General features: G+C 42.0%; 1 protein-coding gene and 1 long non-coding RNA gene across 3 annotated transcripts; both read right to left on the bottom strand.

Moving 5' to 3' along the window:
- Window positions 1-546: 546 nt before the first annotated feature.
- On the bottom strand, window positions 547-5,232 carry LOC127317964 (uncharacterized). 2 transcript variants are annotated; one of them, XR_007861564.2, is made up of 3 exons: window positions 4,892-5,232; window positions 920-1,044; window positions 547-824 (listed from the first exon to the last, which is right to left on the bottom strand). It is a non-coding gene; the product is annotated as an uncharacterized lncRNA (long non-coding RNA). The 2 variants fall into 2 exon arrangements; XR_007861563.2 differs by having other exon boundaries at window positions 945-1,044; window positions 4,892-5,221.
- A 4,980-nt stretch (window positions 5,233-10,212) lies between these two features.
- On the bottom strand, window positions 10,213-11,504 carry LOC139834038 (uncharacterized). Its single transcript, XM_071824420.1, has 4 exons — window positions 11,379-11,504; window positions 11,160-11,217; window positions 10,923-11,015; window positions 10,213-10,763 (listed from the first exon to the last, which is right to left on the bottom strand). Exons 1-4 carry the CDS (start codon window positions 11,502-11,504, stop codon window positions 10,213-10,215), a joined length of 828 nt encoding a protein of 275 aa, XP_071680521.1.
- Window positions 11,505-13,047: the final 1,543 nt, after the last annotated feature.

The raw sequence follows: 13,047 nt of genomic DNA, 5'->3' as shown, positions 1-13,047 counted from the left end.
TCCTGCCGTGCTTCCTTTGTATCATTTGTCTTCCCATACATGCCCAAGAAGCTTAGCAGGTTCACGCAAATATTCTTCGTAACATTATTCATTCCTCGATCCTGAATGACAAAATGAAACTACAAGTATAAATGCTTAGTTTGTTAAAAAAAAAACTCCTATCGGGGTTGTCGGTTTGAGGGCGCCGGTGTGGGAACAGCACCGGTGTGGGAACAGCACCCCCAAATAGAGGATGCAGTGCCGGCGCCTCCCATACGGCAGTGCCGGTGCCCCTACCGGCGACTATTTGGGGGGAGTCGGTGAAGATGCTCTAAGTTCATGCGTGCGGCTCCAAGGACAGGGGGCAACAACGGGGAAAGATAGATTGGCTGGCAGATTGAAAACAAGAAGCTCCCGTCCGAGGATGAAAGGAAGAATTAGGGTGTTAACAAATGGGAGTGTCTAATCGTCATCTTGCTGAAATCGCAATTGAGCATAAGTCAGATTTTGACTTTAGTAGTATTCATTAACTCATTCACCTCCCGCTCCAATATTCATTCCGGTCAGTTTGGAAGCGCAAAATATCAATTTGTTCATTATTATTGAGTCCGGTTTTTTTTGCTGGTTTTTTAACCGCAACTAGCCCAGCTCCCAATCAATTCAGCCTCCTTTCGCGCCCTGGTAATGTTGACAAGACTAAACTGCTCCGTTCTTGCTAGTTTGCTACATCTGGCTATTTATGAGTCTTACACACGAACAGAAAAGCTGGGACTTCTATTTCGTGACCTGTTCTATAACTGCCTTCACGTCAACATTCTTTCTTCTTCCTCCTCATGCAAAGACGCCTGCAATCTCAACAGCGGACGTCCACCACACAGGAAAACGAGATGAGGATCAGAACGAAAAGAGAGAAAGAGATCCACAAAATCAAGGGACTTACGATGGAGGGGAAAGAGTAAACCTACAACAAAAATGAAGAAGGCGGTAACAAATGGGCAAACTTTTGTCCACCTCTTCTCTGCATCTGTCTTGATCAAGTATGTAGCCTCTCTTATTTATCTTGATCTGCACAGAAATGGTCGATGGTATTAGCAAGTACAGAAAAAAAAAACCCAACTTTTACTATAGGAAAACCATTAGCCCAGTCATCTTAGCTCTGATATGTATAATAGCAGGAAGAACTTTCGAAGTAGGCTAACTAATGAAGAGGGGACATGTAGCCATGTACTGAATCTACACTAACTAATGAAGAAGGTACAGGTAGCCATGTACTGAATGTACACTGGATACTAAGATATATAAGAAGAGTGAAACCTATTTACACATAAAAAGAAAGACATCAGACCGAAGAAATAACTGACAAACTATAAACTGCAGTACAGAACTAAGAAAAGATATATTAAAACTGACAACACTGATAAAACTGATAAAATTAGAGGCCATAATCTGCCTTAGGTGGAGACTCGAACTTTACAATTAGCGTTGTTTAGCTCCGGGAGTAACTAAGAAGATGACACTCTTGCACCTAGGTAAAAGGAAAAGAAATGTCTCAGATTATAAAACTGAGCAGAACAAATGGTTTTGCACACCCAAAGTCCTCACGCAGTAAAACACTGGAACATTGACATTCCAAAACTAAGCAGCTGTTTCATTTATGACCTAAATGGCATGCAGCAGCCTGTCAAAATGCCTGAAATTTGCCTTAACTAAAGGTGTGGCATGGTTGACGAGTTTTGGCAGCCTTGACAGTCCCTTGCTTGGATAATAATAAATACTTTTATACAAGCCCAACTAACCTAACTGTTTTGTGAGAGTGACAAATTTGGGAGAGACAACTACAGGACAACTAAATACTAACTTGACGGACACATTGAATTTACCAACGAAAAAGAAAGACCATGCCACGATCTAAATACAACAAATCACCTTGAGAAAACTCGAGGTTGCCTTTGTTTCTAGCAAGAAATCTATGTTGCCTTTTGCAGTTTACATTCTTTAATTAACACCTTGAGCTAATTAAGACTAAATGGAAAAAATTAAGAGAAGAATGAAAACTGAAGAATTAAATCTTGATAAGTTTTGACAAGGTTTTACTGAACAACTCCTAGTAATCACTTATTACAGGAGAGAAAAAAAATCTTGTTTCAAGCGGCCCGGAGTAACAACGCCTCCCGTCACAAGTGAAGGTATCCCCGACATCGATGCCGACTTAGTCCCACTGTGATCATGGCTGCTCAATCCTGGCAACAATGGCATGGAGATCGAACCCTGGCGATGAAGAAGAGCGTGTTGGGTGTTGTCATGCGGGTCAAGCTGCTACCATCCATGGTCTCGGAATACCACAGCTGCTGCACCTCGATCTTCAAGTATAGAGAAGCCTGGGTGGTGTGGTGTCCTCGGAATGACCATGGTTGTCGACATCTTCTTCCGCATAGTCAAAGGGAGCACACACTTAACACAAAGTAATAATGATAGGACTGAGAAAAAAAAAGAAAAACCGAAAAGGGAAATACGGAGAAAATAAAACAATAACCGAGCAACAGAAACTGATGAGAGAATGAAGAAGACAAGATTGAGCAAATAAAGAACAAAAGTAATAATTATAAGACCAATGACAGAGAGAAACTGAGAAAAATGAAGAAAGAGACAAAGATGAACCAAAGAAGGACCGAGTAAATATGAACAAATATGAGAAAACTTAAAGAATCAAAGTACGAAAAAATGGAGTCTGAAGAAAAAGCACGGAAATGAAGAAAGAGAAAAGAAACAAAGAAAAGAATGAAGTGAATGAGAAAACTGAGAAAGTTTAAAAAGAAAGAAGAATGAGAAGACTGAGAAAATTAGAGAACACTGAAAAGAAGTGAATGAATTACTGAAGAAAGATTGGAAGAGACAGAGAGCAAATGAAAAGACTAATAAAAATGAATAAACTGAGATAAACATAGAAAAGCTGAGAGAAAGTGAGGACATCAAAATGAAGAAACTGAGGACAGAGGAACCGAGGAGTGATAAACGGAGAGAACAACAAACAATGAGACTGAAGAAAGAGTGAAAGAACAACCAAAAAAAACTGAGAGAAAGTAATAAAGACTGAGCTAGCAATGAGACTGAAGAAAGAGTGAACGAACAACCAAGAAAAACTGAGAAAAAGTAATAATGATGACAGAAGACAGAGATGAACTTAGGAAGAGACTGAGCTGATAAGAAAATAAGAATGAGCAAATAAAGGATTGGGAAAGTGACTACTCACTGAAGAACGCAAAAAATAAGCAGAATGACATGTGAGACTAATAAACTGAGCATATTGCGGAAATAAGAGAAAAAAGGGCCAGAGAGAAAATATAGACTAAACAGAGGTAAGGACGGAAGAAGCGGAATGAGATGTGAAAACTAAAGAATGATGACTGAAAAAGGAAATCTTATATACTGATAGACTGACCTAAAAAAATTTAGTGATATGCTAAAGGCTTTATGTTCGACCACTTCACAAATGCTATGTGATTCTTGGCTGATTGAAAAACAATTTTGTAATTCAGATTGATTCAGGGATATAATCGCAAGGCTTACCGACAATGACCGATATCCAAGATGATTTCTTCACACACGTACCCAAGAACCATTGTCGCAAAAAAAAGGGAGACTTCCATTTTAATTTTGCAAAACAATATAACGCACTTTCTATGATATTATTGGAGGAAGTATAAACAAAGTCGGTAAAATGAGCTTTGTTCAAACATGGTAATCAACGAACCACCCCATGGGACGCAGCTTTACCGCCGGAACAATAATAACAGAAAAAACCAACTACGCCATGTACAATTAGCATACATGTACCATAATCCATAAAAAAATTCAAGGTCTGATCTGGTTAATAACTGAAGTGACAAAGAACATGTCTAGATTGGGAGGGGGCAACCCATGACACAAGTGCTAATAAAACAAATGAGCAAAATAAGATTGAAAACAGGTAAAGAAAACACATGACAGAAGTGCAAACCTAGTGATATGTCAAACTGATTGATTGTTGTTTTTCTGTGATTGCTGGTTGCCAAAAATGTAGATATAAAGGCTCGTTTGTAACATGTCATCAGAATCTTGCTGTTTAACATCGCAATCCAAAATCATAAACTATAATTTAAAAACTGAATCGGCTTGGCTTCGATTTCTTATGGCTAGGAGGGTACCCGCGCTTCCGTTTAGTTGGTTCGACAATACGTCATGTGGGCCTCACCATTGGTAATTAATTGATCAAGGTCGTTCCTTGTACTAGCTAGTACACGCAGATGTACAACAGCAGCAACCACCATTGATCCATCCATAGCGTTTCTTGTGGAACCAATCTTGAATTGACTAGCTCACCTTGCTCCAATGCATGACTTGTTCTGAAGTATGAACACATACATACATCAGCTGGCTCGGTACTGCTAGTACTGACGAAACTAGGTAGATCCCCAAAAAAACAAAAAAACAAGGTAGATCGACCATGGTGCTTAGGTGTTTCCAAGGAAAATTTAGTAGAAAACAATGCATACTAGTTCAGTTAATCAATCAATGCATTCTCTGTCAACCACGAATAATCAAACTGAAACGGATAGATGCAGATTTGCGTTCGCAGGGGACGTCGCCAATGAAAAGAAAAAGCGAAGCAGCATAGGGATGATGGGGGTTCTGACTCCACTATCATATCCATCGAGCTACATCAGAGGACCCGGTAGACAAAAATCAATAACACTCTGGATTAGAAGGTTGCAAGGGATGATGTGGGGAAATACATGTACTCGCTTTCCCTGTCCACAACCTAAGAACAGCTAATACACCAGATCCGCGCGCTATCACACATGCCTACGATGTGAACGCACACAGAGCCGCTGAAACAAAAGTAGAAAGGGGAGCACTAAAAGGAGAAACATACCCATCTCTCTGGAAGCTCCGGCATGGAGAAACCCAGCTCCTCGACCTCCACGCAAACCCATGCCTCCCGTACCCAGCAAGCGACAAAAACACGGGGAGACGCGCGGACTACTCCTGGCTCCTCGCTCCGGTGACCTTCACCGATTCAACTCCCCGTCGCGGCGGAACCAGACCCTCCGGCCGTCCGGCGTGGGAGAGCCACCACCACCACCACCCATGATTCCCAACTCTCTCTCCACTGACATAGAAAAGGGAAAAGGACTAAAGGAGATGTGAAGATGGCACTCACTGAAACGACCAAATAAACCGGACCAACTAAAAAAAGTGGAATCAAAGAAAACCGGCCAGTGAGTTGTGCGCGAACGAGCGCTCGACAAGATTCGCGCTGCATTACAGAACGAGCGGCTAGCGATCTGACTTGAGGCGAATTGAGATTTCAGCTAGCTGAAAAATAGGAAAAATGTAACAAATTAACCCCATATGCACAGGGGATCCTGTTTCGATTATTTCGGAGATACTCCCCCCATTTCTATGAACAAGATGTATATTGTTTGGCCCTAGGATTAAGGAGAAATTTAGTTCGGTAGTTGTAGATGAAATTACCCTCGAGTTATAATCACACGTTTTTTCAGAATTAATTGTTCCCTAAACTTTCCTGCCATGATTCAAAAGTTGCGCTTGGTTCGTCGTTCAGATTTTCCTTCCTCCCACGTGTTAAGCCTATTTTCCCGGTTAGATCTCACTGAGGTAGAGAGTTTCGGAATCCATCGGTATTTTTGTGCATCCTATCGGTATTTTTGTGCACCCTATAAATACGCTGCGCATTATTATCCAGGGGTATCGAGAAAAACTTTCTAACCGTTAATTATGCGGGCGTAGTTAAAGCACATGCACATGGACAGCAAATTAAAACGGCATGCAAACAAGAAAAAAGGTAGGAACGGTAAATTATAATTGGCTAATTAAGAATAATCAAGATTGGATGCACAAACAAACCACCGCACGGTAGCTCACCCGGCCACGCGATGAAATTCCGTAATCAAAGAAACGGAGGGAGTAACTTCGTTACTGGGAGTACAAGGGAAATATGTCCGTGATTGGCATGGAAAGAAGGAAAGAGAGGATTGTGTCCATATATTGTTAATTTTCCTGCGCGGTTCTGATGAGTCACGTATCATTGTACGGTTCTGATGTCTTCAATCTTTGACATCAAATATTTTTGATAACGTACGGACTGGAATATAATAGTAAAGATTTGATTGCATGTTTAGCCATAAAGAGAGAGATTTGGCAAGTTAGAGTTGACTTTGGCATGTATGATTTAATTGATACACTCTTTATCATGGAAAATGATTGAGCGGGTATGATTCTAACTAAATAGGAAAGATATGATTTGATTGTGCTAACGATATAGGAAAGAGAGGAGACGGGGACGTACCTGAAAAGCATCGGACGGCGTATGTGAGTTGGATGCAGATTAACGCACCGGATGGTCCCAATCTCCTTCATCAAACACATGCGTTGTACAACCTACGACCAACTCTAATATAATAGTATGGATATACGGCTTTCCAGCCATGCCATCATTATATTTTTCGATAAAGGGAATATATTAATATCGCAAAGATACCAATTATATCTAGCCTTTGCAACAACGTAATACCCTAATGGCACTACGGATGCACGCAGCCAAAAAAAAGTTATAAAAGAAAACCCTGTAACAACAGTACAAACATCACCAAGACAACACCTAAAGTCTAAATTCTCCAAAAACGACGCCTCCAAGAAGGAAACAGTGCACAAGCGCCGTCGTCGTCCGATCATAGATCATAGGTTTTCACCCTGGAGAAAGTCCACGCTCTCAAAACAATGCCTTCAACAAAGCCATTACCAGGCACAACCAATTAAGGCCAGACCTTAGATTTTCACCCTGAAATGTAAGACTTTGAACTTCTCCTGTGTTGTCACCCCCACTTGCATACCGCTGCTACGAGACCCGAATCACCAAGCAAATTCCTCATCGCCGCAAAGACTCGAACCACCATCACTACTCCTTAGATCTCGGCTTCCATGACATTCTCCGCCTTTGACTTCACCATGGAATGTACAAGACATGTCACATGATGGCAACAGATAGCAGAGCTTCGCGTCGCTCCCTCCTGAAACCAAATGGTCGGAAAAAACACGGGTGCGCATGACCGAATCCCATCCGATCCAGCAATCTCCAGGCATGATGCGCCCAATGGAGTTCGCCGGCGGAGCCTTCCGGAACTCAACACTCCGGCTAGATCAAAGAGGGCAAGCATGAAGCAGATCTTCGTCTTGGCGCGAGAGTAACCCTGGGACCCCCGCCTTTATTCAAGCCGAGCCAGTAGCCCCCACGCCATCAGCCGACAGTAGAGGAGAAGATGATCCTAACCACCGCCGACCTTGTTGGATCCGGCGTCGGACACAAAAGAGTCCACGCCACCACCTCCGCGGATAACAGCCCATCTAGCCATGCGAGCAGTTGCCGCCACGACCTGCCGGCCCAGATCGGATCCCGAACGGGCCCGCTACTGCCGCCGCCTGCCATGGCCGTAGCGCCTCAGATGGCATCGCCAAGGATTCACCTCGCCCAATCCGCACACCCCCAGCGCCGCCGCCACCGTGTCTTCTCCTCCACCAAAGCACTGTCCGCCGCGCCGCCAAAGAGGCCACGCCATGGCATCCGGTGGCCGTGCCATGCCCTGGCCCGAGGTCGCTGACCCGTGCCGATGACCTTCACGCGAGGGGACGAAGAAGGGGGAGGAGAGGGGTTGGGCGGTGCTGGCGGCGACAGGCTAGGGCTCCTCTGCGCCGCCGCATGGGAGCGATGGGGAAGGAGTTACGCCTGGTACCAGTTATAAAATGAAATCGCGAAGACGTACAAAATAAGTTCTCATTGGCATGACGCTAGCACCGGATTAGATGACTATAACATCTCAGGATAATATCCTAATTAGATTTAGTTGTTACCTCATGGCATCATCACATTGCATGTTTTTTTTTCATGGTATTGCTAAACCCTGGAAAATATTTGCAAACCCTATTTTGTTTTGCTATTTTATTCTAGGGGTTTTTAAGCCTTTTTCCATTTTCATATTTTAAATAATATTTTCTTTTGGATAAGTTCCTTTCTTAAAATAAAACTATCACAAAAGTTTCCAAATTTTCGAAAATATTTGCCCTTTTCCATTTTCATATTTTAAATAAAAGTAAAATAATATTTTCTTTTGGATAAGTTGTTTTCTTTAAAAAAATATCACAAAATTTTCCAAATTTTTGAAAATATTTGCGCTTTTTTTTGCCCCAAACACCCTTTGCTTCCTTCCTTTGCCTTTCGGTAAATATTCAGTGGAAAACGAAATGTAAGAAGAAAAAGCCCAGCTCCCCTCACCAACCCCTGACTACGTGTGTGTTTTTCTTCTAGTTTAGTCTGTTTTTCTTCTAGTCTAATCTACATTAGAATAGCGTCAGGTTTTATTTTCTTTTTCATTTTTTCATTTTTTCAATGTTTCTTTCACCTTTTTATTTCTATTTTACTTCTTTTCTTTATAAATAGCAATTTGTTCCTTTATTCACTTCTTTCTAATATCTTTTTGTGATGTTTTTCCTTTTTAAGTACGTTATTTTTTTTACTTTATGTCCTCTCTGATGTACCTTTTTTTTTGTTTCAAGATGAATAACAATTTGTTTCTTTATTCAGAAAGATTTGTTTCTCTTATTTAAAAAAATTATTTCCTCACATTTATTGTTCCTAGATGTATTTATTTGTTACATGTGATTTTATTCCTCCAAGATGAATAACAATTTGTTTCTTTATTCAGAAAGTTTTGTTTCGCTTTCTCTATAAAATTAGTTCCACTAAATTTTGTTTGTTTACCAATGTATAATTATTTGTTCCCCAATGAATAACTATTTGTTCCTTCATTTAGAAAATTTTGTTCCACTTTTTCGACAAAATTAGTTCAACTAAATGTTTTTTGTTCCTAGTGTATAATTATTTGTTTTGTCATTCATAAAGTTTTGTTCCACTTTCTCAACAAAATTAGTTCCACTAAATGTTTACCACTGTATAATTGTTTGTTCCCCAGCGTATAATTGTTTGTTCATTCATTCAGAAAGTTTTGTTCCACTTTCTCTACAAAATTAGTTTCACTAAATGTATTTTATTCCCCAGTGTATAATTACTTGTTCCCAGCGTATAATTATTTGTTCCTTCATTCAGAAACTTTTGTTCCACTTCCTCTACAAAATTGGTTCCACTAAATGTCTTTTGTTCTAATTATTTGTTCCATGGTTTATAAATACTTGTTCCTTCATTCAGAAAATTTTGTTCTACTTTCTCTACAAAATTGGTTCCACTAAATGTCTTTTGTTCCCAGTGTATAATTATTTGTTCCATGGTGTATAATTATTTGTTCCTTCATTTAGAAAGTTTCATTGCACTTTCTCTACAAAATTAGTTTGACTAAATGTTTTTGTTCCCGGTGTATAATTACTTGTTCCCCAGCGTATAATTATTTGTTCCTTCATTCTGAAAGTTTTATTCCACTTTCTCTACAAAATTAGTTCCACTAAATGTCTTTTGTTCCCTAGTGTATAATTATTTGTTCCCTGGTGATAATTATTTATTCCTTCATTGAGATAGTTTTGTTCTCTTACTATACAAAATTAGTTCACTAAAACTTGGTTTAAACTTTTTATTCTGAGCATATATGCGATTAGTGGATGTAAATTAGCAGCTTAGTACTTGTTCAACAATCCACTAGTGGCAGGCAAATATTTTGATGGTGTGGCCAGCCGATCCCCATGACCAGTGAGTATTTTTTGGAGTTAATGCATGTTGGGAAATATTAGGTCCTACCCGTATGCTTTGAAGGACGTAGACCTAGCTGGAGGTTGCCTCAACACGTGGATGCATCAACGACCTAGCTACCAGTACAAAGAAGCACCACATTTATCTTTACTAGCCTACCAGGAAAAACAAACAACGAACAGGCGAGCTAAGGGCATCTCCAACGGCGGCCTGCATTTCAGACACCGAAACGGTCCATTTCAGTCCGTTTGCGGGTGGGAGAGCACCCAACAGCGCCCCGCAATGGTTCGCGGCTAGGCAATTCTCGGCCATTTTTTCAGTTTTTTTTGCAAACAAAGATAATATTGTGAAATAAACAAATAGAAAGCCATAGGTAATAGAATAGCATAATCATAGCATCCTAGTTCATAAAACAAATACAAAGTCATCATGCATAGTTTATTACAATCATTAGAACTAAAATAGAAATGAATAGTAGAGGACTATTGGTTTCCAACATGATTCCACATATGTTGGACCAAATCATTCTGGAGGCGGCTGTGAGTTGCAAGGTCTCGCAGTTCATGGTGCACATGAAGAAAATCTACCAAGTCTGTCGGCGGTCCGGGCTCGGGCGCAACCAGATCACCTTGAAATTCCCAGCCTTGGTCATACACGTTGTCATCACGCTCCTCCTCCACGATCATGTTCTGCATGATCACACAAGCAATCATGACCTCCCACATTGTCTCCTTGCTCCATGTCCTAGCAGGGTGCCGAACAATAGCCCAACGAGATTGTAGCATACCAAATGGCTGCTCCACATCCTTCATAGCAGCTTCTTGCTCTTTAGCAAACCTACTCTCTTTCTCATCTTTAGGATTGTTGATTGTCTTCACAAATGTGGACCAGCGAGGATAGATACCATCGGCTAGATAGTACCCTTTGTCATAGTGGTGGCCATTGATCTCATAGTTGACCATTGGAGCATTACCCTCTGCAAGTCGAGAGAACACCGGAGATCGCTGAAGCACCCTGATGTCATTGTGATAGCCTGCCATGCCGAAGAAAGAGTGACAAATCCATAGATGTTGAGATGCAACCGCCTCAAGTATGATAGTGCACCCTTCCGCATGGCCATGGTATTGTCCCTGCCACGCAAATGGAAAATTCTTCCATTCCAAGTGCATGCAATCTATGCTTCCAAGCATACCAGGAAATCCTCTTGACTGATTGATTGACAAGAGCTGGGCAGTGTTGGCAACATTTGGTTGCCTCAAGTATTCATCTGCAAACACCTGAACAACTGCTTTGCAGAACCTTTACATTGACTCAAGGCAAGTGGACTCGCTCATGCGAATGTACTGATCCACTAGGTCACGGGCAACTCCATACGCATGCATCCTCACAGCCGCAGTGCATTTCTGGCAAGAAGTGAAGCCAAGCTTACCTGTGGCATCCTTCTTTAAGTGGAAGTAGTCATCATAAGCCCTCACTCCGTGCATAATCTTCAGGAAAAGCTTACTTGACACCCGAAAACGTCGTTGGAAAATAGGTGCCTTGAACAAGGGATCGGCCCGATGAAATTAGTGCCTTGATCATGACCGGCCTCTCACTTGCGGTCCTTCGCTGCGGCGCGTCCCTTGACCGAGCCCCTTTACATTTGTACTTGGTTCTCTTCGTGCTCATGGATGAGAAGAGCCACGGCTACTAGGATCTCGCTATCATCATCAAACTTGTCCGACGATGTGTCGATGACATGGTCGTAGAAAAACTCGTTTGAACTATCCGCCATGGTCTACAATAGAGTACAACGCACTATGAGCAATGTTTTTCATATGTATGCACTGAAAATAGTGGACTACGCGGCCTGCAAATTACCTTCTCGGCCGGAGAGGTAATTGGTTGAACAGGTTGCGGGCGGTGCAGACGATGTAGGGTGGTGACCGTGTAACATCCCAGCATTTAGGACCAAACGAGGGGTAGATTTAGGAATATGTGCATTTGCATTCATGCATTTGAAATTGAGGGGAAAAATCGCGCTCAAAACAAAACCTCAGAGGGATCAGAATCTCTTTTGATTGGTGACTAGGTCTAGGTCATCAGACCAACCTAGAACAGTATCAGTTCAGTAGTTCTTCACTAAGAACACCACACCATGACCAGCAAATCCCAGAATCAGTAGATCATCACACACACACACACACACACACACACACACACAAGTGTATCATCAGAATTCATGGTTACATAGAAGCAGCTGGGAGGAGCATGCCAACCACAAGAAGGTGGTATTTCAACCTCTAGAAGATCACCAAGATAAACAAGGCCAAACACATCAAGATCTCGGAGCTGGAGTAAGGCATAGAACAAACCATGGGACACATCACTTGGGATCTGAATCCAAAAGCCATATAGCATCCAAATCAGAAATCACAGCAAACATAGTTTGTTTGAATAGTTTTTGGCATCATTTGGATCTATCCAGAGAAGTAATGGCAGCTATTACAAGAACTAGTTAGTCACATCACCAAAATCTTGATAGACAAAAAACACAAGCTATGCATCCTTTGAAACAAGGTACCACAACATAGTTGTTATTCACCAAGATTGGCACATGGACAAATAAGAAACAATAGCTAAATCATCTAGGAAAATATCCCAGATGTAACCCAAGTGTTAACTGTCGAAACTGACAGAATTCAGAGACCAACATGAGGCAGAGTAGAACATATAGCAGCAATAGGTAATTAATCACGTCATAAGTAACCAATGACAGTACCAAATCAAGTAGGAATGGAATATGAACCCTAGAGCAGAACTAGCACAGCAAATCGAGCACCAAAACCCTTACCCTAAAGCACAAGGAACTGTAGAGAGAGAGAAGAGGGGACAGAGAGAAAGAGAGAAGGAGGACTTACCATGTGCCTGGGGGCAACCACCATGGCATGGTGAGGCAGTGCTCATGCGGCCACAACGGCTGTAGTGAACCGGGGACGGTGCCGACGCTAACCGGTGAATCCAGGACGAAGAACGCGTGCACGAGCACCAAGAGACCACCAGGAAGCCAAGGATCACTGGCCAATACCATAAGAGCACGGCGAGGCCAACACCATCGAAACCCTAGGTTTTAGTTAGGGTTACGCACGGCAGCGAGACAGTTGCGCACATCAGCGAGAGGACAGGAGGATGGAGCAGACAGAGGTGCGTCGATTGCGACCCATGGTGATGGCAAAGCTGGCCGGAATCAAGCGACAACGGCAGAGGCGACATAGTCACCAGGGGCATCGTGGGAGAGAAAGGAGAAGAAAGGGAGAGAGACGGGCACGGTCGGTCGA

Source organism: Lolium perenne, chromosome 7 (assembly GCF_019359855.2).
Source record: "Lolium perenne isolate Kyuss_39 chromosome 7, Kyuss_2.0, whole genome shotgun sequence".
Classification (NCBI taxonomy): Eukaryota; Viridiplantae; Streptophyta; class Magnoliopsida; order Poales; family Poaceae; genus Lolium; species Lolium perenne.
Note: the sequence above shows the minus strand (reverse complement) of the source record. Positions and strands in the feature narration are given on the sequence as shown.

Coding starts and splice junctions, on each gene's coding strand:
- LOC139834038 (XM_071824420.1), bottom strand. CDS start 11,504: ATGGCGGATAGTTCAAACGAGTTTTTCTACGACCATGTCATCGACACA. Junction 11,218..11,378: donor ATGAGCACGAAGAGAACCAA/GTACAAATGTAA, acceptor CTTTTCCTGAAG/ATTATGCACGGAGTGAGGGC. Junction 10,764..10,922: donor TCAGTCAAGAGGATTTCCTG/GTATGCTTGGAA, acceptor TCGGCATGGCAG/GCTATCACAATGACATCAGG.